At 36.7% G+C, this 26,365-nt stretch overlaps 1 protein-coding gene across 2 annotated transcripts in view; it reads left to right on the plus strand.

Moving 5' to 3' along the window:
- The window catches only part of arhgap27 (Rho GTPase activating protein 27), an 84,274-nt gene that overhangs the window by 38,348 nt on the left and 19,561 nt on the right, over positions 1-26,365 (plus strand). For both annotated transcript variants that reach the window (XM_056469238.1, XM_056469239.1), the window contains exons 3-6: positions 18,805-19,278; positions 22,507-22,713; positions 22,860-22,940; positions 24,991-25,092. In XM_056469238.1, the coding sequence (XP_056325213.1) occupies positions 18,805-19,278; positions 22,507-22,713; positions 22,860-22,940; positions 24,991-25,092 (864 nt within the window). The remainder of the gene's footprint in view (positions 1-18,804; positions 19,279-22,506; positions 22,714-22,859; positions 22,941-24,990; positions 25,093-26,365) is intronic.

The raw sequence follows: 26,365 nt of genomic DNA on the forward strand, positions 1-26,365 counted from the left end.
CTCATGTGGCAAATTTATTTTGTGAATTGATTTTTCAGTGTTTATCAGTAATAAAAAACATAATTAGCTGTATAATGTGGAAGGCCACATAATTAATTTGGCATATTTTAAAGAGTAAATCAAAAGTAGGGCTGTACTGCTAAACAAATGCCATATGAACTAGATTCTGTAAATATTAAGCTAAATTAGGAAACAGTGTACAAAGACTTGATTTTTTTAGAAAGAGCATACACTTGATTGCTCAACATTGGACAATACACCTTAAAAGTGTTTCAGAAAACACCCATGTGTAATGATGGGGCGTGGCAACAGAAGTAGAGTTCAGACTGTGTGTGTGTGTCAGAACAGCTGTATGGTAGATGGTAATCAGTGTCTGGATTGGTGCAAAGCATGATGGAGCTTGTAGTCCGGGCGAATGGCTAATAAAGTGCCCTCTGGTGAGTGAGATGGGTACTCCAGCTAATATTTGTGACAATGAAACTGTATTATTCATTCATTCATTTATTTATTTTCTTTTTGGCTTATTCCCTCTATTAATCTGGGGTCGCCACAGCGGAATGAACCACCAACTTATCCAGCACATGTTTTATGCACACTCTTTCACACACTAGCATATACTACAGCCAATTTAGCTTGTTCAATTCAGCTGTCCTGCATGACTGTGGGGGAGATCAGAGCACCTGGAGGAAACCCATGCGAACATGGGGAGAACATGCAAACTCCACACAGAAATGCCAACTGACCGGTTTCCCTTAAACGGTTTGAGTTACCTTAACTTTTTGGGTTTTACAGTGTAGTAGTAGTAATCTGCCTGATTATCTTGTGGTTTATGCCCAGACTTAAAGGCCCAGCTCTTAAAACTTGTATATGCTCTTGGCAAGCAGTTCCAGCTGCAGTGTTGACCTCATTGCCCATTGAGATTTTCCACATTATTCTGTCCTCTCAAGCATTTGTCTTTCATGGACGACCAGCCTTTTTGGGGGACATGAATGAGTGATGTTGTAACGATGCAATATTTTAGAAATCAGAGATTTGTAATAACCAGCTTTGGTTTTCATCTGGACAACCACTTCAGAACTGCTCGAAGCATTGGAAATTTTGGCTGTCAGTAAAATAATGTTTGACCAATAACTAAGGAAATCATTACCACATATAACAATATTCTTTTGAAAATATCTGATTAAAGTAATTTTAGATGGACGGACGGACAGACACAGATAGATAGATAGATAGATAGATAGATAGATAGATAGATAGATAGATAGATAGATAGATAGATAGATAGATAGATAGATAGATAGATAGATAGATAGATAGATAGATAGATAGATAGATAGATAGATAGATAGATAGACAGACAGACAGAGAGAGAGAGAGAGAGAGAGAGATAGATAGATAGATAGATAGATAGATAGATAGATAGATAGATAGATAGATAGATAGATAGATAGATAGATAGAAGACAGACAGACAGAGAGACAGACAGACAGACAGACAGACAGACAGACAGACAGACAGACAGACAGACAGACAGATAGATAGATAGATAGATAGATAGATAGATAGATAGATAGATAGATAGATAGATAGATAGATAGATAGATAGATAGACAGACAGACAGACAGACAGACAGACAGACAGACAGACAGATAGACAGATAGATAGAAGATAGACAGACAGAGAGAGATAGATAGATAGATAGATAGATAGATAGATAGATAGATAGATAGACAGACAGACAGACAGACAGACAGACAGACAGACAGACAGACAGACAGACAGACAGACAGACAGACAGACAGACAGAGAGAGAGAGAGAGAGAGAGATAGATAGATAGATAGATAGACAGACAGACAGACAGACAGACAGACAGACAGACAGACAGACAGACAGACAGAGAGAGAGAGATAGATAGATAGATAGATAGATAGATAGATAGATAGATAGATAGATAGATAGATAGATAGATAGATAGACAGACAGACAGACAGACAGACAGACAGACAGACAGACAGACAGACAGACAGACAGACAGACAGACAGACAGACAGACAGATAGAAGATAGATAGATAGATAGATAGATAGATAGATAGAGATAGATAGATAGATAGATAGATAGATAGATAGATAGATAGATAGATAGATAGATAGATAGATAGATAGATAGATAGATAGATAGATATGTTCTCTTTAAGTTATGATAGAGCAGTGCTGGATATTATACTGAGAAAAGCAAACACACTTTTTTGCAGAGGTGTTACATTTAAAATGTGTAATTTAGAGGAAATTGAGGAAATGCTCGAGTCACTGACTTTGACTTGTGTAGATTCTGTTTCGATGAGGAAAAAGAGGAACTTGCATGTTTCAAACCTGACAATCTACACTTATTTATGTTTGTAAAGTACATCTAATTCTTCATATAAGTAACTTGAAACTGAATAGATAGTTACACACTGTTTCAGTGTCAGCACTTCTTTCCTTTCCTTTATTGCAGATCTTTATATCATGCACTCATACACTCATACCTGCCTCTTTCTCTCTCCATCCGTCTGTTCTAGTTATTTCCTCCACCCCCTTTTCACTCGAGCAGAGTCGCTCTTCGAGACAGATGTTCATTAGTTGTGGCTGCAGCCGCTGAGTGTGTGTGCATGTTTGCATGAGTGTGTGTGTGTGGCTCAGGGTCAGCATGATGCTCGCAGTTGGATAACTCAGAGTTTAACTGTTGTCTGATCAGCTGTATGGCCGTACTGGCTGATCTGAGCGAAAAACATGGTGGATTTTTACGCTAAGGTTCGCTCCAGCCACCGACCAAGAAGTGCAATGCCGTTCTCTCTGAACACTCAGGTATGTCCACAACCCGTTCAAACTGAGTTTCTGGACACATCAATGCTATTTGCTGTCATTTTGATTTGACTGCTATGAAAAAACCTTATAAATTGGTTTGACTGTTCAATATTTAACGCATCGCATGGTGTTTATATATAAGCAGTATGCTCTGAATCGTGGTGTATATGCTGAAATGTGCTTTTAAGCGTGCTTCATTGTTGTTCTCAGCGAGGATGTGGTCTCTTCCTGTTGAGACACTCCCCGCTGCCGATAATTTTAGATGCACTTGTTGTGTTAAATATCAAAAAAGTTTGTTGTAGTAAAGTTGTCCAATTCTTTCAAACTCTAATAAACAGAACATGTACAATGCTTGATCTGTAACTTCAGTTCTGGTCCAAACAGGAAGTTTTGTTTATATTAGGCCTGCACGATTATTCGTTTCTGAAATTGCGATGTGAAAGCTGCGATTATTTTCATGCACTATCATATATGGTAACAAGTGTTTGACAGGTCATTATTATGAACAATCTGAATAACGTAACACAATCTAAATGGGAAGGTTTCAGAAGTTGTAGAATTATTTGTGTTCTTTGCACTTTAAATGTTACAAACGTTTGCTGTTTCACCCTTAATGTTGGTTATCATCAGTGTTTTACTGATGTAAAATCGTTGACGGTGTGTTTGGATTCTTAAAAGTTTCAGATTTTATATATAATTGACTTAATTTTATTAATGGTACTGTAGTTAATTTCTTATTTGGTCATCACAACTGACACCTTTATTATAAAAATGGCAACAAGGTTTAAGAGGTTTTAAACAAAGTATCATACTGTAGCGTAGGGCTGGGCGATTAATGGAAAAGTAATCAAAATTGACATTCAGAATCTATAATCGAGCAAATTTTTCCAGGTCAGTTTTTTCAATTGCTTTCCTTACCGTGTGTAGAGTCGCGAAACCCCGCTCTGTTAAGGCTGAATTATACTTATTATATTATGATATATACTTATTATGTTAGTATGATAATATACTTCTGCCAGGCGCATTTGTACAGTCCAGCGCAACCTTCGGATACAAACGTACCTCGCAAAAATTGAACTTATAAGTCACAACGACGCGTAGTGCAAGCTTTGTGATCGGTGAAGACGGTGGGCAGCACAGAGAGCCGCGTTTTAGGCAATACATGTTTTAATTTCAGCTTTTCAGAGTGGATCTTCATTAAATTATCATATATAGTAGGTAGTGTGTGTTTACTTCAATTATTTTCAAATCAAGTAATGCACCCTTCATTCACAAATGTAATACGTGAGCATATTTACTGTGCAAAACTTGTCAGTGAACAATAAAATAAATAAAAACATAAAATAAATAAATAAAATTATCGTTCATTTATCGTAATCGAGTTAAAAATGTTAAATTAATTGAGATTTTGTTTTTAGGCCCAATTGTCCAGCCCTACTATAGCGCACTTTGTGATTATGCTTAGTCTTTCTTTGCTGCTGTTTTTTTTTTCCTTCACTTTCGTCAATTGGTGAAGTTTTTGCTTGGTTTGGGACTTGTGGAGCTGCACATCGATGGATTTGCTCTTCAGTGTTTGGACTTTCGGCAGTGAAATTTAAACCACACTGAACTGAACTAAACCGAACTTCAACTCTGAATCTGGACTGACACAGTTTCAATTTACTATAATCTTCTATGTTAAGCTGCTTTAACACAATCTACATTGTAAAAGCGCTATAGAAATAAACATGAATTGAATTGCTGTTTAAACCACCACATCAAAGCTGTAGCTCTTTTATGAAACAATAGTAAATCACATTTTAATTTTCATCAGTAAATCATATTTGTTTTTCTCCAAATGGTGCAACCCTATGTTCAATCACCTTGAGATGTTGTGTGTGGGGATCTGCATACTGACAGCGCCAGATCTTGCTTTTATAGGCTTCATCCATCGCGTCTTTCTCTTTTTTTCTGGCAGTTAGCCTACTTGTACAATGACTTTAACAGGTTGTGTGGCTGTCTCTGTTGGCCAGCGCATTCAGATCATCTAAATTTATCTCACAAAAGGATGGCATACATTTAAGGCATGGGGACTTCAGCGCTCCCTTTGCTTTAAGATGATTTAAAGCAGTAGTTCAGCTAAAAATGCATTTGTATCAGCATTTACTCACTTTCTTGCTCTTCTAAATTTCAATGTTTTCTGTGAAAAATAAAAGGAGAAATGTTTAAGAATTGGCTGGTTGCACTTAAAATGAGTAAAGTATAGTGGATCTACACAAGATGTATAAATCAGACTATAATCACACAGTGTGTCCGGGAAGTATTCAAAGTGCTTCACTTTTTCCACATTTTTTATGTTACAGCCTTATTCCAAAATGGATTAAATTCATTTATTTCCTCAAAATTCTGCACACAATACCCCATAATGACAATGTGAATATTTGAAATTGTTGCAGATTTATTAAAAATAAAAAACCTGAAAAATCACGTATATCAGTATTTACAGCCTTTGCTCAATACTTTGTTGATGCACCTTTGGCCACAATTACAGCCTCAAGTCTTTTTGAATATGATGCCACAAGCTTGGCACACCTGTCTTTAGGAATTTTCGCCCGTTCCTCTTTGCAGTACCTCTCAAGCTCTATCAGGTTGGATGGGAAGCGACGGTGGACCATCATTTTCAGATCTCTCCAGAGATGTTCAATAGGATTTAGGTCTGGGCTCTGGCTGGGCCACTCAAGGACATTTACTGAGTTGTTGTGAAGCCACTCTAGTAATATTTTGGCGGTGTGCTTTGGGTCATTGTCCTGCTGGAAGATGAACCGTCGGCCCACTCTGAGGTCAAGAGCACTCTGAAGCAGGTTTTCATTCAGGATGTCTCTGTACATTGCTGCATTCATCTTTCCCTTTATCCTGACTAGTCTTCCAGTTCCTGCTGCTGAAAACCATCCCCACAGCATGATGCTGCCACCACCATGCTTCACTGTAGGGGATGGTATTAGCCTGGTGATGAGCAGTGCCTGGTTTTCTCCAAACGTAACTGCTGGCATTCACTCCAAAGAGTTTAATTTTAGTCTCATCAGAGCAGAGAATTTTGTTTCTTATGGTCTGAGGGTCCTTCAGATGCCTTTTGGCAAATTCCAGGTGGGGAGTGGCTTCCGTCTGGTCACTCTGCCATACAGGCCTGATTAGTGGATTACTGCACAGATGGTTGTCCTTCTGTAAGGTTCTCCTCTCTCCACAGAAGAACACTGGAGCTCAGACAGAGTGACCACAGGGTTATTGATCACCTCCCTGACTAAGGCCCTTCTCTCTAAGACCTTTTTTGAGGAAATAAATGAATTGAATCCATTTTGGAATATAGCTGTAACATAAAAAATATGGGAAAAGTACATGCTATGAATACTTTCCAGATGCACTGTAGATGAATATCATAGAAGCAAAATGCAAATGAAATAAATGTTAATAATAATTGTTTTTGTCTAGACAGTTTTTTTAAGTACTGAAATTGAATAATCAGTTAATAATCAATCATGTGACTTTTGATAAATGTAACGCATTCTTTCTTTATAAACTATATATTAATTAATTACTATATGTTTGAATGGTGTGTCATGGATTCCACAATATGGTGCAGAATTAAACTATTTTTAATAAATGTTTCAAGACTAAATCATCAATAATAATCACTAAACAATTACTAAATCAATATGATATACTTTTATTATTAAAATTACCGATTACTTTATTATTACTACAGAGTGACCGGAAGTATATGAAGAAAAGTCTATTACAGTTTCTGTTTCATGCCAACTTTATACTCAATTCATTTTATCACAGTATTATCACATAATACTGTTTAAAACGGCTTGTCATAGTATACCGAAAGTCATGTTCAGGTTTGACCTCACCAGCCCAGATCCCCTTTAGCTTTTAACAAAGAAAAACAGTGGCTAGCACTTCAACATTTCACCTTTAGATTCCACTGAAAAGAAAGTCGTTTGGGTTTGTGTGGTTCTCAGTTCCCTCTTAAAGGGATAGTTCACCTAAGAATTTAAATTCTGTTACCCTCCTCTTGTTCCAAACCAGTTTAAATTTCTTTCTTCTGTTAAACACAAAAGAAGATATTTTGAAAAATGTTGGAAACCGCTAATCATTGACTTCCATCGTATATTTAATGGACGCCAATGGCTTTCAGTTTTCAGTATTCCTCACAATAACTACTTTTAAAAAAGCTAAAAGATTTGTAACCTCTTGAGAGTAAGTAAATGCCGAGTCGTTTTTTAATTTTGGATGAACTGTGACATTAATCTGAAGTCAATGTTGTTCACAGTTTTTGTGGAACTATATTTGTGGTCATTACAATAATAAAATAGTTTCCTGTTAGTTGTTGCAAATTGGCAGTTGTGGTTGAGAGACACTTGGTCTGCACCAGACCTGGGCAAATATAGACCCAGGATATAGACATGTTGACTGTCTAGCTTTTATTTTCTATGTTATGTTCCATGTTCTTCAATTATTCTTGCTCTTCTACGTCTTTTCCTGTCTTTCTCTTTCTCTATCACAGACGTTTCTGAGGAGAGGTGTGTCGGTGTACAGACCTCTCTCAAGGCTTAAGGTAAGCTCAGTAGTGTATATAGTCAGAGCCATCTTCACTATACATGCATGCAACCCCATTTGTTCCTCTTTTTCATGTAGCTTGATGGATAAATTTACCTGACAGTACTCATATTATGCTTTTTCAACCATTAAAGGGGAGCTATTATTCAGAAATCACTTTTATAAGAGGTGTAAACACAGTTGTGTGGCAACTAGGGTTGTCGCAATACCATTAATTAATCTTACGATATTATACCAGCTGAAGTGTCACGATACCAAGTAGTATTGTAATTCATAACTAAAATTATGAAGAAAATTGTCATAATTACTATATTTTACAATTTATAAAAGGTCTTGAATTTAATTCATAATTCGCTTATTATTGAAAAAATTATTTTTTGCACGTCACTTCACCTAAAATTCCTTTTTTTGTGTGTATTTTGTAGATAACTGACCAACAAAAATACATTAAAATAGAGATACAAATTATACCAAATCAAATTTTTTTTACAAAAATAGCATTTTTCCTACAAAATCAGGCTATATGAAGTGGTCAAATATTGTTTCAATGTTTCCTGTGGCTATTCTGGGTTTTTCATCTATTGTTTTTTTTTTCAGTCTTACCAGGTAACAATCCTAAGTAATTCAAAATTTCACTTTGTGAGTCGTTCTTTTTAAGAGATTGTTGTGGTTGTTGTAGCTATTAAATCATATTGACAGGAGCAGAAATAAATGGATTCAGATTCGAACTGAAGCATCAATAAATATTCAATAGGCTACCATAAAAGGTGCGAAGTCTTCACAAGTTTGCAACCTTAGAAGGCACCACAGACTATTCAAATAAACTGGTTTATTATTGCACAAACTTAGTGACTTTTCCACATATAATATTATGTATTGTAGATAGACAGTTAGCTAATGAAGATATCACCGTTTACAAACTACAGTGGCACCGCCAGTATTTTGGAGCCATAGTATCACGATACTACCATACCAAAGTAAACAGTGCAACCCTAATACACACTACATAAGAGATAAAGGAGGCCTATTATGCCACTTTTTACAAGATGTAAAATAAGTCTCTGATGTCCCTTGAGTGTGTATGTGAAGCTTCAGCTCAAAATACCCCACAAATAATATTTTATAACTCTTTGAAACTGCCCCTTTAGGGTTTGGTTTTGTTTTGAATAATTTGTATCTTTATTTTAATATATTTTTGTTGGTACAAATACATTTTAGGTAAAGAGACGTGCATATACTTCTTTATTTCATGGATTTGAGTTATGAATTACAATACCTTCAGCTGGTATAGTATCATGACATGAATTAATGGGATCACGACAACCCTAGTGTGTATAGTTGTTGTATGTGCATGATGTGCGTCATTGTTTTCTGGTTGAAAAACGAATGATCCTGAACCCCCTGAAACTGTCAGTTACTCCAGTTTTACTTCCTGCGCAATCCTACAGCATGTAAGTTTGTAATAGATTCTACTAGTCTTTATTGGTTGTCTCCATAAATCATCTCTTCTTAAACACTGTAGTTGTCACTGAGGGCCGGTTCGTGTTGATCAGTTAAGAAGATTCTGTATTGTGCACTGAAATCTTTGCATGGGCTTCCAAAAGAGCCCTTTGCATGGGCTTCATGTGATAAAGCCAGTGTCGTCTTCTCTGTTCATGTGTTCGTGTTTAGAAAGAGCAGAGGAAGTTTATGGGGATGAAGTTCACATGACCGTTTGGTTTCTTTGTAAAACCAACTTGCAAACCAATAGCAGAGCGATTCTGATGGGTCATCTGACCAATCAGAACACAGTAGATATTTGTAAAGGCGGGGTTTAGAGAGACTATATCCTCAAAGTCATTCAGTCACCGTGAGAAAAGATCTGATTAAGAATTGTGTATTATGAAAAACCTATTGTAATACTTCCAGATCAAAATTAGTTCGGTTTCAAACGCCATATTAGGGGCCTTTTAAGAGAAATCTACAGCTTTTTTCTTCTCTTTAGTGCTCACTTTAATTACTTTCTTGTACTTTTCATGTACTGACATGTACAATAAGAGTTCTCAGTTTCAATGATGCCACTGATGCAGATAGATGGCAACCGATCCTTTGCAAAGCCCCGCCTCTTTTTCACTGTCCGACATGCTTTCAGTATCAGCCACAGCACTCCCCTATCAATAATTACTGTACAAATTACGTACTGATTTCAGACAAAAGCAGACATAAAGGTTAGAATTATGCATGCAAGGGACCACAGCTATAGTCTACAATGATGGGAAAAAATATAATGATGGGAAGTTCAGATCATTTGAATACAGTTGAAATTTAGTTTAGATTCCCTAACACATAACTCTCAAACACATGGAAACCATTTTAAAAAGACAATAATGCATATGAATATATGAGATGTAATGATTAATTCAACCCAGGCTCATTCTGAAAATGTACCTCTATATACATTTTTGGAGACCGCGAAATACATCCTAGCGGGTATGTTTTTTTTGCAGTTTTTGTTTTTGCAAGTCCACGAGAGGCCTCTGTGTATGCTAATTGCCATTTGACTGACTGAATGACTGACTGACTGACCGACCAATCGACTGACCCACCCTCCTCCTTCTCTAAACCAAACCAACTTTATCCATTGACCCGCCCACCTACTTCCCTAAACCCTACCCACAATTTTCAATAGCAATCCAGAAAATGAGAAGCCCTTGTCTGATTTTTACCACGTTTTCAGATTTTACCACATTCTCACCCTGTTATTTACTTGTTTATTTTATTTTTTGGATTCCGTTTATGTCTTACCCGCTTTCTGGTACCGTTCTTCACCAGAATCGAACCCTATTGTCGTGGTCAACTCCTCTTTATGTTTCAAGTCCGCTGGCATACATGGCAAGCTAATGGGACAAACTGGTTACAGCGGGACAGCTGTTCATACTGAGGTAAGCGGTCAGCTGGTAAGCGCGAAAAGGAAGGGCGTCATATACTGCCCCGTATATACTGTATACTGCCCCGTAGCGTTCGTTAAAAAAATGAAATGCAGCCATACGTACCTCTGGCTACATAATTTGCGATCTCCAGAAACCTTTTATAAGACTACGTTTTCAGGATGAGCATATGTTGGATTAATTCATTTTTTTTCTGGGTATCCAGACTATGCAGTTTGAATTATCTTCAAGTAGTCCGAAAAGTAGTTCACTGGTTACTGTCACGTCACACATCCATAAACCAGTGGTTCTCAATTTTGTGCATCTCTCTTATTTGACACACACAGATCAGTTAATTTATCTCTCTGTTAACGAGCTGATGATCTGAATCAGGTGTGTTAAGTAAGGAAGACATACAAAATGTGCAGGGCAGGGGGGGTATGAGGAACGGAATTGAGAACCACTGCTATAAACTAAAGTTTCGAAGGCTATACAATGACAAAGTTTAGTTTATCAGTCTTGAGTACTTGTGTTTCGAGTCCCCCTTTTAGCAAGTGAAGGCACTGTTGATTGACAGTTGATGATGAGGCCATCCACACAAAATTATCTATTTCTTTCACTTCTTTAGGTTTCAGGAATAGATCAAATTAACAGTTGAAGTCAGAATTATTAGCCCCCCTTTGATTTTATTTATTTTTATTTTTTAATTATTTCCCAAATGATGTTTAACAGAGCAAGGATTTTTTCACAGTATTTCCAATAATATTTTTTCTTCTGGAAAAAGTCTTATTTGTTTTATTTCAGCTAGAATAAAAGCAGTTTTTAATTTTTTAAAAACATTTTAAGGTCAATATTATTAGTCGATTTAAGCTATATTTTTTTTAAATAAAATAAATCAGTTATTAGAGATGAGTTATTAAAACTATTATGTTTAGAAATGTGTTGAAAAGAATCTTCTCTCCATTAAACAGAAATTGGGGAAAAAAATAAACAGGGGGGCTAATAATTTAGGGGGGCTAATAATTCTGACTTCAACTGTATGTGCAGCCTTTCTGGGTAATTGTGATCTGCATTGTAAATCCTATATGAGTTTGTAACCTATGCCTAGTTGGTCTGTCCATTTTGTTTGTCGGAGACACAGAATATATGCGTTATGATTAGTTGGATCTCCTGTCAATCAAGGGTCAATTAAACACATTCAGGATCCAAAAAACCCCTGAATGAGTATGTCTAGTTCTGATGAAGCCAAACACGAATCAAAATGTAAGCTGATCCACGCTCTGGGATGGTCTATCATTGGGCATATGGGTGACTGCTGGCTTGGTGTGAGTTCAGAATATCACAGAGACTCGATAGAGCCATTAATTCCTCATTTCTACTGGTTCGGTTCAGTTCGGTACGGCTCACCCTGATCAGGCTTGCATTTCCACTGACTACAGTACACTTACTTGGATGATGCATGCCAGAGAGTTAAAAATCAATGTCATGCTCGCTTAAAGAGAGGAAAGCTGTACGGGCTCAAGCACATTATGTTAAATGTAGATGCACAAGTGCACACAAATAGAGATAGAAAATGGCGTCCCACACACTTTCCACATGTTTAGACATGACATGCAAACAGCCTCAAAAATAGCAATGGAGGACATACAGTACAGTACAGCGGATTTTATTCTTGCTTTTTGGCATGCGGCTGTTTGTCGCAAGAAGACGACAGGCTTTTTTTGAACATGGTTTCTTGCTCTGCACCATCATTGTGTTATTACGGTGTTGTGTTTTGGCTGTGTTTTTAAAAAATGTCACTTCCTGTGTTGTCGTTCCTCCTGTTTGCACACACAAGTGAGGATTCTCTGTAAACTAATAGCATTCAGCAACCAGACTAGCTCCGCTCTTTTGATACCATACTGTTTAGCTACAGTACATATCCTTAAGAAAGGGCGCCAAATAAGTGATACGGTTCGCTATTTTGGTTCCTTTGACAGTCTAAATGTAAATAATGAGGTCAGTGGAAATGGGCCATAAGCAACTACTCAGCAGCCACATAGTAATGTGTCAACCATTCTGAACATCTTAACAACAACATAGTGACACTCTATCTTTGTGTCAGTGATCTCTGCACACCATTGTAAAAAAAGTGCTCTGAAAAATGATGTTTGCTGTTTGTTCAAACTCCTTAAATGAGCTGAAACATCATTCAATTCTTGATTTTTTTGGAACAACTTAATTGTTTTATGTTCAATCCACTAAAATTTGTAAAAACTAACAAGTTAACCTAATCCTCATGCTGTCCTGACACAGATCGATTGTGTTTAACCTAGCATCTTTTACAGAATGTTTAAGTACAGTGTTCAATTTTTAAAAGCACATTAAAGAACGTACTTAATAGGATATTACAGATACAGATAATATCGTATTACAGATAATATTTACACAATAGAAGGCAACTTAAGTGTGCTTACTGTTGGGCTCTATTTTAATGATCTAGGTGCAAAGTCTAAAGCGTTAAGTGCATGTCTGAATTTAAGCTATTTTAAGGACAGAAAAATATGCTTTGCACCACAGCGCATGGTCTAACAGGGTTGAGCTTATTCTCTTAATGAGTTATGGATGCGTTTTGAGCATAACGTGCATTAAACCAATCAGAGTCTCACATTCCCTTTAAAGGCCGGCTCACACCATGCAATTTTTTTATAATCCTGAACGATTGTAGCATGTCAGACTGCATGAACATGGCTCCCATGTCACACTGTAAGATCTCAGCTATCATAAAGTCAGACTGAATGAAAATAAAGACTCGCCAAACACAAAAAACACCCCTGGAGTTTGACTTCATCCACCCGTGACACTTTCACTATCCTGTGTTCTGAAATGATTCCTCACAATAAATGTAAACAATCTGTAGTGGCAATTTTGCACACGCCGTGTCTCAATAATAAAACCAGGAAGAAAAAAACATTTCCCCGTGGTCATTTGAATTATCGCATTAATCGCGTCATCAGATTCTGAGCTCCTATTGGTTCTTGGATTGACGCTCATCGCAGCTGTTGTCACACTGTAAGTGTCTGAAATCTTCTGACACTGCCAGAACCTCATCTGAGGAAAAATCTGATCGCAAAAGGACACTAAGCCGCTATCACTGAACATGTCAAACCAGGATTTCAGGAATCTTTTAGGATTTCCCAAATTTATCTTAGAAGACAAAATCGTGGCTAAAATCTCACAGTGTGAGCAGGGCTTAAGAGTCAGTTGTCACACCATGACACATTTGCTATTTACATGTTGGACTTTGTAAGTGGAAAAACCTAACGGTCGCTAGCAAGTAAACAGTTAAACAGACCATCTACAGCGCGATGATAAAGAACGAGCCTCATCCATTCGGCCTCTTTCCCTTCTCTTTACTTTACTTTTACTCTTTACTCCTTTACTTTTCGTGGAAAAGGAAATGTTGGAACCTCGCTCCACTGAAGACATCCATTAGCCTACAGATTTATTTTGTTTGTTAAGCGCAAAGATTTGTTTCAAAACTATTTTTAGATTCAATTCTAATTTCCAGCAAACGAATAAATGAACAATAATAACAAAGTGTGGTCAAAAAATGAATAAGTTATACCCAAACACTTGTCCTTTTCTTATTCTCCACATGGTGATGCAGACGTCTCCAAAACCCAACAGGTGGACAAATCTAAACTAGTTTTTATTAGAACAAATATAAATATGCAGATAATAAATAATACTGCTAATATCAATAACATTATACAAATGCAGATCGCCTTGAATAAACTGATAAAGCTCCAAAAATGAGGCATGGAGGTAGTGGATTTTATATTTATGTATTAAAAATAAATTTTTGTAATCCTTCAATTTTCTTTATATGTAAAGATATTTGTGTATTGCTGTACATCCTGTGTGTATTAAGTGATGTGTAAGCATTTCAACCCACATAGGCGCACAACTAACGCACTCTGCGCTAGACTTTAGACCTGCTTTTAGATGGTCTATGATGCAGTCTATTTCAGTTCTACAAAATAGCAACGCGCCAACATGTGCATTAACACATCTCTATTTTAGACCAGCACGGCCATGAGTTCACAAAATGGCGCAAATTGATTTGTTATTAAAACAACTTGGTGAAAAACAGGAAAACTAGGGTTGCGCTGGTCTGAAAATAACAGCAAATCATGCCAAACACGTCTTGTGCCTTATTGCGCCGGGTGTATGATAGGGCTCATTATAGTTTTATATTGTACCTTTTGTGCTGTTTCACACAATGTTTGAAGCCGTTTGTGAAAGTACACGTCTATAGTTTTAGTTTTATAGTTTTCTATAGTTTTTAATAGTTTTAAAAGGCCAAAGTGTATGATCAGTAAAGTTCAATTCAATCAATCCTAAACCTTTGAAAAAATGTAACAATAATTGCAGTTTCTTTTCTGTAATGGATCTGTGTAGATTCTTAACACATTTGCATGATGCCAGCTGATCCTCTTTATTGGCTACCTGCAAACAACATCTTAAACTACACTCTTTTATGTAACTCTCAGTTTTATAGACTGCCCTGTTCCTGGATCAGCTCTCTAACCGCTGGCCATCACAGCAGTACCATCACATACCGTATCAAAATCACAATCAAAATACAATAGTAACTGGCCATAATCAATCATTCAGTGAACAACTGTGAGAAAGAACCAATGCCTCAGTTCTCTTATCAAGACGAGAGCATGTCAGGTTTATCTGCTGGGTCTTTTGTCATCTCTAAATAGAACAAACCAAACCAGAGAACATGCCTACACTATATCTGCTTGTGGTTTGCTTTTTTTGAGACAGTTAGCTCTTGTTCTGTTTCCTGAGATCTGCCTCGACAGGAAGTGCTTTCATTTAAGTGACGATACACGTGACTTCGGGCCTACTATATATTTATATCAACAAACTTTATATGAGATGCTGAGTTTTTTTTGCCAATTTATCTTCTTGCTTGTAGGTTAGATTAGTCCAAACCAAAACGTATTACACCAGAAAAATTGAGTACACCCCAATGAATATGTTAGGAGAAAATATTAAAGCTTGTACAACTTTATAATAATACAAAAACATAAAAAAAAATACAAAAACAGGAACAATTTATCAGACTAAAGTTATTGTAGGTTGTATTTTTTCTCATTTAAATGTAAATGTATTATTTTTCTTACCCTAAAAGTGGCTCTCTAGGCAACCCAAGCTCATTCTGATTACGCACCCCTATGTACATTTCTGAAGAGAGCAAAATATGTCCCAAGAGCTACGTTTTTTTTGCAGTTTTTGTTTTGGTAACAAAAAAAGATTAAGACAACACATATATTTACAAGCATGCATATACAGTTGAAGTCAGAATTATTACCCCCCTGAATTATTAGCCCCCTGAATTATTAGCCCTCGTTTATTTTTTGTGCCCCAATTTCTGTTTAACGGAGAGCAGATTTTTTCAGCACATTTCTAAACATAATAGTTTTAATAACTCATCTCTAATAACTGATTTATTTTATCTTTGTCATGATGACAGTAAATAATATTTGACTAGATATTTTTCAGGACACTTCTATACAGCTTAAAGTGACATTTAAAAGCTTAACTAGGTTAATTAGGTTAACTAAGCAGGTTAGGGTAATTAGGCAAGTTATTGTATAACTATCGAGAAAATATATAGATTAAAGGGGCTAATAATTGACTAATAATTAATAATAATGACCTTAAAATGGGTTTTAAAAATTAAAAACTGCTTTTATTCTAGCCGAAATAAAACAAATAAGACTTTTTCCAGTAGAAAAATTGTTATCAGTCATACTGTGAAAATTTCCTTGCTCTGTTAAACATCATTTGCGAAATATTTGAAAAATATATATATATATCCAAAGGGCGGCTAATAATTCTGACTTCAACTGTATGAGAGAGAGAAAGAGAGAGAGAGGGTGAGACGGGCAGAGAAGGCCCCATGAGGAGAGAGAGAGAGAGAGAGAGAGTAAGTTGCTAATTCAATTACATGAAATCAATCATCAAAGAAAACTGAATCACATTGTTTTAACAAAGGACATAATCAACTAGCATATCTGATAACTAAATCAAACTCGCAAAGTTCTTTGTCTGTGGCTTATGCAGTGTGTGTGCTGGCCTGGAAGTTTCTGATGAGTGGTTGCTGCTCCTTTCCCATCCTGATCGCTTGATCGGTATTCCAGCAAGGTTATGGGGTGAAATTGTCCAGAATAGTGACTTGGCCGGCCTGATCTCATGAGAAAAACGTAGGTATTTTACGTTTTGTCAGTTTAGTGGCTAATTCGTATGAATTCATACCAGTTCAGTCGAACGAAATTGTACGATTTAAAAAAGGAGGCGTGGCACCCAACCCCACCCCTAACGCCAACCGTCATTGAGGGATGAGCAAATCGTACTAAATTGTACGAATTAGGTCGTACGAATTCATATGAATTAGCCACTAAATCAAAAAGATACGAATTGCAGTGAGATTGTGTTGGACTTGGCTCTATTGCTGAAAGTCTATGAAGAGTTATAAAGGCAAAAGCCTGGCCTCAGCTTGAGCGAGGCCTAAAGCCTGGGTTACATTTATGAAAGAAGAGTCAGAGAGAGCCAGTACGGAAGAGCCTAGAGAGGCGTAGAAGAGGTTCAGGTCCTGAAATAGGTTTGCTATTTACATGTGACCTCCCGGTTGGGTGGGTTTCTGGGGGCTGCTTAAAAAAAATATATGTAATAATGAAATACGTCTGTTTGATCTTCCTCTATTCATTACACATGATATTTTAATGTCTAGAAATCCCACTTTTCTCTGTTTCTTTGGCTGTGCATGATTTTTAAATCAGTAGTTGTGGGGTTAAATTGAGGTTCTGGAGTGTTTGTTTTTTTTGCTGATGTGGAGAGTTCCTCCAGCTGAGAATAGAGGAAGAGGCTGTTAAAGCAGACGCTCCATTCACTGCCTGTTTTGCCCTTTGTCTAAACGTTTGTGACTTCACACAATCAGCTGTTTACATAAGGTCAGCATCACTGTAAAAGGTTGAGTGAATCAAATTACAGTCAGGTCTAAAGCTTCTAAAGGGCTTCTTAAATTTCATCTTTCTTGTTTTGATTTTTTTATGAAATATAAGAATAGAGTACGTTAAGATCATGATCCATGAACATATTTGGTGAATTTCCTATTGTAGACTGTAAAAATGCTTTCTTACTTAGGCTTACTACATTTTTTGTCTTGTTTCTAGTCCAAATATCTAATAAAAAAATCTTAAATCAAGAAGCATTTTCTAGACAAGCTTGTTTTAAGAAATAATATGCCAAAATTAAGTGAGTTTTTCCTTAAAACAATCAAAATATTATCAATGGGCAAAGCAAAACAATCTTATCTCCAAATAAAAAACAAGATTATTTAGTTTAAACCATTGGCAGATTATTTTGCTTGTAAATATATTAAAAGTCAACGTTTGATTGCTAAGCACTTGATTTAGAGGTGATTTCCTCAGGTTTTAGATTTTTAAATAATTGTGTCTCTGCTAAAATATTGCTCTATCCTAACAAACCATACATCAAATGATTTATTTAATTAAAAATATTTATATTTATTCATGTAATGTGTAAACCTAAATATCTGAAAATGAACACTTATGATCACAAATAAAATTTTTTAGTTTTAGTTATTTTAGTATTTAACAAAAAGGAGAACTAGTAACTACACTGAAAGAATATCCGCAGATTAGCAGTTTTCCATATTTTATGATTCATGTTTTTATTTTATTTTCCCCAATTATTTCTTCCAACAACTTTTAACCTTGAAAAAGTAAATTTATGTACATTTTTAATAGTTTAAAGTGATTTATTGTCTGGGTTGATGTTGTATATTACACTATAAAAACCTTGTGATGAGTACAGCACATTTTCTGTTATTTTACAGACTTATTTCTCCATATATTATTATTTCTAATGCATGATATTATTTCAAACTCCTAGAATGTCAATAAAAGTCAGTTTGTTAAACTGTAGAGTTAAATTTTCAACATCAAAACTCGACAGAGCAGAGATCAACATCCCATAATGCAATTCACAACTGAAAACACTTGTGAATGACCAAACACAGAAACTGTTCATTAACTGATATTTCTCCAGTGTATGGCATTTTTTTGTTTGTTTTATTAGTTCTGTTAATGTTTATTATTAAATTGAAGTTTATTAATAATACACTTGCCATATTTTATGCTTATGGCTTTTGTTAACTGTAGTAATCTTAATTTATATAATGAGTAAAAATATTGATTTGATTCTTTTGTTTTAGTGATCAGATTCATGTTGCTGGTATAGAGATCATCATCTCATTTAGCCATCCTTGGTATCAAATACACGTACATTAGTGGTTTAAGCATTTTAACTTCAAATTAAGATTGTTAAAAGTGTGCTCTTCAGCTCTTCATATTTGCATTCTGTTCATCAGGTGGAGGATGACAGCGCCCTCACAGCGGTGTATGTGAACATCCCTCGGAGGCGTCAAACGCCCATCAACAACTCCAGCCCCATCACTTCTTCACTGCAGGACTTTCCAGAGCCTCCCGAAAACTTCCTTCTGGACTCAGGAGGATGGCAGGTCCACACTGACGACCAGACCGGCCAAGAGTTCTACTATCAGCCCTCCACCGGCCGCAGCACCTGGGAGAATCCGCTCAGCAGCCGCTCAATGGAGTCGTCGGTGGGCACAGAAGGGGGTCGATCCCCTCCGTCTTTCCCTCAGTCTCCTGCCTGCTCGCCGGTAGCTCCTGCTCTGCGCAGGTGGAGCTCGGACTGGGAGAAGGTTCTGGATGAGAACACAGGCAGACATTATTTCTTTAACACTGTGTCAGGTCAGAGCTCATGGGATCCTCCGGAGGACGTCAACTCACCTGGACAGCTGATGTTTCTGGATGATTGTCCGGTATGGAGATTATTTTGGATTCAAACAGAAGGTACACTGATGTGTACTGTGATCAGGGATATATATGATGCATCACATTTTCTTGTTGCAATTAACTTTTATCATGAAATACTGTGGCGGCATGGTGGCTTAGTGGTTAGCACTGTCGTCTCACAGCAAGAAGGTCGCTGGTTCGGGTCTCAGCTGGACTAGTTGGCATTTCTGTGTGGAGTTTGCATGTTTCTGTGGGTTTCCTCCGGTTCCTTCGGTTTCCCCGTCCAAACACATGCGCTATAGGTGAATTGAGTACACAAACTTGGCCGTAGTGTACAAGTGTGTGTGTATGGGTATTTTCCAGTACTGGGTTGCAGCTGGATGGGCATCCGCTGTGTAAAACATATGCCGGAATAGTTGGCGGTTCATTCCACTGTGGCAACCTCTAATAAATTAGGGACTAAGCTGAAGGAAAATGAATGAATGAAACGTTGTAATATCAGGATATTGACCTACTGTACGCTGTGTACTTTGTGTTCTGCTTTATTGTTTATGCATGTTCAGAGTGAACTAATCTTTCAAACAAAATAATAATAATAATAAAAATATTAATACTAATAATAATAAAATTTATATATAAACAAAAGTACAAGTAGGCCACAATTCACAATAAATTCTCATTATATAATGTTAGGTAATGCATTCAATTCAACACTAGACAACAAAATACAACTCTGTTTTATTCAACACAGGCTCATTCTGAAAACGTAGTCCCACAGGCGTTTCTGGAGACTGCGAATTATGTAGCCGGAGGTACATCTGATTTTTTAAATGAACTCTACGGGGCGGTATGACGCCTTTCCGCGTTTTGTGTTTACCAGCTGACCGCTTACCTCCGTCTGGAGGGCTTTCCCGCTGCAACCAGTTTGTCCAGTTAGCTCGTCGTGTATGTCGGCAGACTTAAGATGCAGAGAGGAGTTAACCACGACGACAGGGTTCGAGTGGGAAGAGTGGTTCCAGAAATCAGATAAGACAAAAACAGAATCCATAAAAGTGAGTGACGGGGTGAGAATGTGGTAAAATCCGAAAACGTGGTAAAAACCAGATGAGGGCTTTTCTTTTTCTGGACGGCTTTTGTAAATCGTTGGTTGGGTTTAGGGAAGTAAGTGGGTGGGTGGGTCAATCTGTAAAATTGGTTGGGGTTTAGGGAAGGAGGAGGGTGGGTCAGTCGATTGGTTGGTCGGCTAGTCAGTCAGTCAGACAGACAGTCAGTCGACAGCGGCCTCTGGTGGGTTTACGCGAGAACAGCGGGAGCGAACGGCACTGGTGAGAGAAATTTGACATATGAAAAAGCGCACACAGCAGCCTCTTGTAGATTCGCGAAAAAACAAAAACTGCAAAAATACGTACCTCCCGGGACGTATTTCGCAGTCTCCAAAAACGTCCACAAGAATACGTTTTCAGAATGAGCCTGGGTTAATTTTATTCGCTATTATCTCTGTTCAATAAAAGGAGTTTAACCTTAGATTTTAATGCATTAAAGACGTTAGAAGTTTCCTAGGAAAAATTTTCATATAAGATTGAAACATTTTTTTATAGTTTTACTTGTAATTTTAGTTTATTTAATGCTAACAAATGGAGCCTTATTCAGGGTTTCCGCAAGGTCTAAAAATGTCTTTAATCCCCAAATCAAAATTTTAGGCCTTAAAAAGTCTTAAATATACTGAAATATTGTGTTGTAGGTCTTACATTTTTTTAAACAGGTCTTAATTTTTCTTTGTTTATGTATTGCTACCCAATCTGTCCAAAACCCATACAGTCACCAACAATCCATCTCAATAAAACATTCAACTTCTTAACTCTATTTATCATAATGGTTTAATTATTTTCCTTAACATTTGTTTTAAAGTGCTCCATATATTTACTGCTGAAAACACCGACCTGGACAGATTGTTGTGCACAGATTTAGTTTATTATAGTTTTTAAAACTTTAAAACATTTGTTAATTTTTTTAATTTAAAGAAAGTTTATTTTGGAAAAAAGTGTATGGATACAAGTAAAGCTTGCTTGTTTTTACACAATGTTTTTAAATATTTTGCTAAGAAATATTTAAAATATTGTAATTTCGTGTTATTAATTTATTATTGTTTTATTAAATGTATTAAATTATAATATTTTTGTTTTTAAAACATTAAATACAAATCTTTTCCATCTGGGCCATTTGAAAAAAAATGCTTACCCTTTAGCTCTTTATGAGTCTAAGATTTCATTCCTAATGGTCTTAAAAATGTCACAAAAAATCTTAAATTTAACTTGGTGAAACCTGCAGAAGCCCTGGTATTGTAAAGGGGTAATAAACAGTAACCCTCTAACCAGTCACAGCATTTTCAATCAATATTTCAGCATGTCGTACGCAGGAAGACAATCTGAAAATTCTTTAAAAATCTCTAAATGTTTAAATAATAAATCATTATAATCTCAATATATTGAATCCTTGAATATCGGTGTATGTCTTACTGAGGGATTACCATATTCATATATATATATATATATATATATATATATATATATATATATATATATATATATATATATATATATATATATATATATATATATATATACTTTTTTGTTGTAAAAAATATAAGTTAAAAGTATTCAAAACAAATTGAAATAATTATACAATGATGATATTTTCCAGAAGGGTCATTTGAACACTACACCGTTCTGTCAAAATAATCAAGTTTTTATTGGTTACACACATTATTATAACATTAATACTGTAACTGGTCATTTCTTTGCCCAACAAAACTTCAATAACAATGATCAATAATGTTCCGTTTTCAGTTGTAACTTAAAGTAAAAGTGAAATAAAATACATTTTGATTCATTCATATTTATATTAGTGCTGGACAAAGATTAATCACAATTAATCACTTTCAAAATAAAAGTTTGTTTTGAGAATATATAAAACAATATTGTTACATAGATATTTAAATTTATAAGTAATTTGTATTATATACACATGTATTTTACATATATATATATATATATATATATATATATATATATATATATAAGTAAACATTTTCTCAAATAAATGCATGCATGTGTGTATTTGCATGCACATAATAAATATACACCATACACACACACGTATATTATGTCAAAACAGACTTTTATTTTGGATGTGATTAATTGCGATTCATTTATGTCCTGCACTAATTTATATATTTTTATTCCCCTAAAATACAGCCTCCACTTCCAGAGGAAGATTACCCTGCATCCCCTGAGCTAGAGGAGGCGTCTCCTGTCTCCATCCCAGCAGAGTATTCTCTGATTCATGTGAAGAAGGTCTCCATCCCGCGGGTCAGTCTGGACCGCAGCAGTCCGGCCGGCTGGAGTCTCGACATCGACTCTGAGGGTACCTGGACCTTCACCAGCGAATACACGCAGGAGCAGGTACAAGACCCGTGCCACTGACCTTCATGTCTCCTTCTTTTGGGCTGACTTTCTATTTGGGCTGATTAGCTTTCTATTATTAGTGGTAGTATGTCTGTAGGCGAGTTTTGTAATTTGGGGAACTTAATGAAATGTCTTGTTGACAGTGGATCAAGTCGCTCGACGATCAGGGACGGACGTACTATTACCTGAGAGACGGAAGCAAGTCCCAGTGGAATTTACCTGAGGTGCGGGACTTTTTGGACGGTTCTTCTTGACATCAAGAACAATGATTATAAAGACAGCTGTATCAGTGCTCACACCAGCACACCATGATGTTTGTTTATTAGAAGTGTGCATTAGGGTTAATGTGTTAATGTTAGTCTGCTTTAAATACTCTTTAAGTTACGTTTATAAACTATTTTCGAGAGGATCACGTGCTTATGATTAGCTATCTTATGATTTACCAACCAGACGAATCTAAACTAGTCATCTTCGTCTTGAAGAATCCCCCATTCACCATTACTCCTCCCCCTCTTTCCTAGATTAATCCAGGACAGGGTGGCGTGGCGGCTCAGTGGTTAGCACTGTTGCCATACAGCAAGAAGGTCGCTGGTTCGAGTCCAGGCTGGGTCAGTTGGCATTTCTGTGTGGAGTTTGCATGTTCTCCCAGTGTTTCAATGGGTGCTCAGGGTTCCCCCACAGTTTAAACATATGCAGTATAAGTGAATTGAATAAACCAAATTGGCACAGTATATGAGGGTTTTAATACTTGGTATTCACTACATAAACATATACTGGAATAGTTGGTGGTTCATTCTGCAGTGGAATCCCTTAATAATCAAGGAATAGGCCAAACGGATGAATTGAAGGTAGCTCTTGAGACCTACCTGGGCTCAAACTCCCCTCTCTCCCGATGAAACGTGAGGGAGCCCCGGGCTCGAGGATCTTCTGAGCTCAGGGCTCTCTCCCGGGACAGCATGCCAAACACGCTTTATTATCAATGATCAGAGTGTGAACTCTTGAAAGTTGAGTGGAATCTGAATGGTTGGAGATGCATGATGCATGATGTATCAGTGGTCTAGTCTGTATTTAGCAGTAAATGACAAGTTTTAAAGTTGTGTTAATGGGCCTGATCAGAAAATAGTTATTTCTGCCTTACATAGATAGCACACAAGGGAGATTTTTTACATTAAAACAGAGAACTGGAGTTTGAGAACAGGATTTTGGGAAATAGAACTCCATATACAGTTGAAGTCAGAATTATTCGTCCCCCTTTGATTTTTTTTTTGATTTTTTAAATATTTCCCAAATGTCGGCGCCAGTGGTGTAGTGGTTAATGTGTCGACACATGCACTCTGGTGCTCACGGCGACCCGAGTTCGATTCCCGCCTTGCAGTCCTATGCTGATCCTTCCCCTCTCTCTGCTCCCCATGCTTTCCTGTCAATAATCTCTACTGTCCTAAACATTAAAGGTGAAAACCCCGAAAAAAATATATATATATTTTCCAAAGTATGTTCAACAGAGCAAGGAAATTTTCACAGTATGTCTGATAATATTTTTTCTTCTGGAGAAAGTCTTATTTGCTTTGTTTTGGCTAGAATAAAAGCAGTTTTTAATTTTTTTAAAAACATTTTATGGACAAAGTTATTAGCCCCTTTAAGCTCTATTTTTTAGATACTAAACAGGGGGCGAATAATTCAGGGGGCTAATTATTCTGACTTCAACTGTACATAAATAATTTTCAGCCTGCATATCAGTTTTCAGCTGAGAAAAGCTGTAGGACTTTAAAAAAAATGTTATACTCAGAAATTTATAATAATTTATTTAATTATAATAAACAAAGAAATAGCTAGGCAGGTTTATTTATATAGCACATTTCAAATGCAATGGCAATTCAAAGTGCTTTATAAAAACAAGAATATTAAAAGAACGATAGCTTAATCACACAGTAAGGTAAAGAACAAATGAATTCAACAAAGAATTAAAATGATTAAAAATGATTAAACCGGTTTAAAAGGAGGAAAAACAGAAAGACACAGTGCGATCTGTCAGATGTAGCACAGTTCTCATGTGGTAAAGGCACATTCTTGATATTATTAACTTATATAACACATACCAAATCTTATATACATACATACATACATACATACATACATACAGTATATTAACTATATATAAGACGTTTAAATAAACATGACATTTGTTTTTACAGTGTACAAAATTTACTTTAAAAATAAAAAGGTTACTTTGTAAAAGTGTTATTCTAAAGTTAATGATGTCTCTTACTCTTGTAGTACTCTGCCAGTCCAGGACAGTATGGAGTGGGAAACGGGGCCTCAGGAGAGCAGGACACAGTGGGATCCAACTGGAGACACAGTGCAGGATACCCAGATGATGTATGTATTCACACACATAGAGACAAGTTTTGTCATTCATTTTGTGTTGAGTCTTTGTGTTTGCTGACTATTAGCGCATGTTGAAGGAAATGATGCCACTCAAGGCTCGGGTATACGTAAAACAAAGTTCTTTTCCGTTCTTTGTTTAAGACCAAAAAAAAAGGCTGAGGAACAGTATACTGTTTTTCAATCTTCTGACACTCATGCGCTGCAGTGGGCGGGGTTTTAAATTTGTGTACTGCTAAACACAACAACAATGGCGGCTGAGAGAGAATAACAGTTTATAAACATCTAGAAAACAGCCTTCTCTAGGGAGAAGTGCCAACGCAACACGTCACTGCTTTATATTTGCCATGGACAGACACTCAATGGAGCAATGTTTAGAAGTTTATTAAGACGTGGAGCGATGTGGTTGTGCTTATCTTCTGATGTGTGACTCTGAGTCCACATGAACCGGAAGCTACAACCGTTTCCTTTTCCCCATTGTGACACAGTTCCTAAAGAAATGGAATATTTAATGAGAAACAGTGGCGGGGCACCAAGGGGCAGCCAATGAGGGCAAAGGGGCAGTGGCTCTAGCCACTGGGTCACCCCCCTGTGCACGGCCCTGGTGGGGGGGCCCCCGAGTGACATGGGGCCTCATGTGATAACCCCCAACCCCCTCACTGAGCATGATTTCTGACAGGGGCCCTCGTCAGCAGTCCGTGCAGGGGTACCCCCACATCTTGCGCTACGCCACTGCTGAGCTGATTCGATGTAGTAAAGTAAGCACTTCATTCAGAAAGATCGGGAAATGGGTTTGAGGAGAGTTATTACAACCTAACAGACACCTCCTCTTCACCATTTCTGTTTGTTGTCATATCTCTGTCAAAACTGACAATTGGAGGGGCGTGGTTAAGTATGTTAGCCACGCCCAATACCTCAGACAGACCTAACGTGACCTAATGATTTCTATTTTAGATTACAAGGGCACACTGTTTTGTTTTTCTTCATGACACACACAGATGAATTGTTCACCACAAAACTAGCAATGTGAGCTAACAAAATCAGTATGGTTAGTTTTGATTTCATGTGTACTTAATTTCATTTGTACTTAAAATCTCTCAGCAAACATTCATCTGCACCAGGGGTCTGTTCTTCGTACGTGGATTACTCAATTAGCTGGATTTGGTTGTTGACGATTTGACACGATCCAGGATCGTTTCGTTCTTCAAAACTCATCCGTGATCTGGCGCTATATAGTAAAAATTTGTAATATACTGAAAATGGGTTT

This window comes from Danio aesculapii, chromosome 12, assembly GCF_903798145.1.
Source record: "Danio aesculapii chromosome 12, fDanAes4.1, whole genome shotgun sequence".
In the NCBI taxonomy this organism is placed as follows: Eukaryota; Metazoa; Chordata; class Actinopteri; order Cypriniformes; family Danionidae; genus Danio; species Danio aesculapii.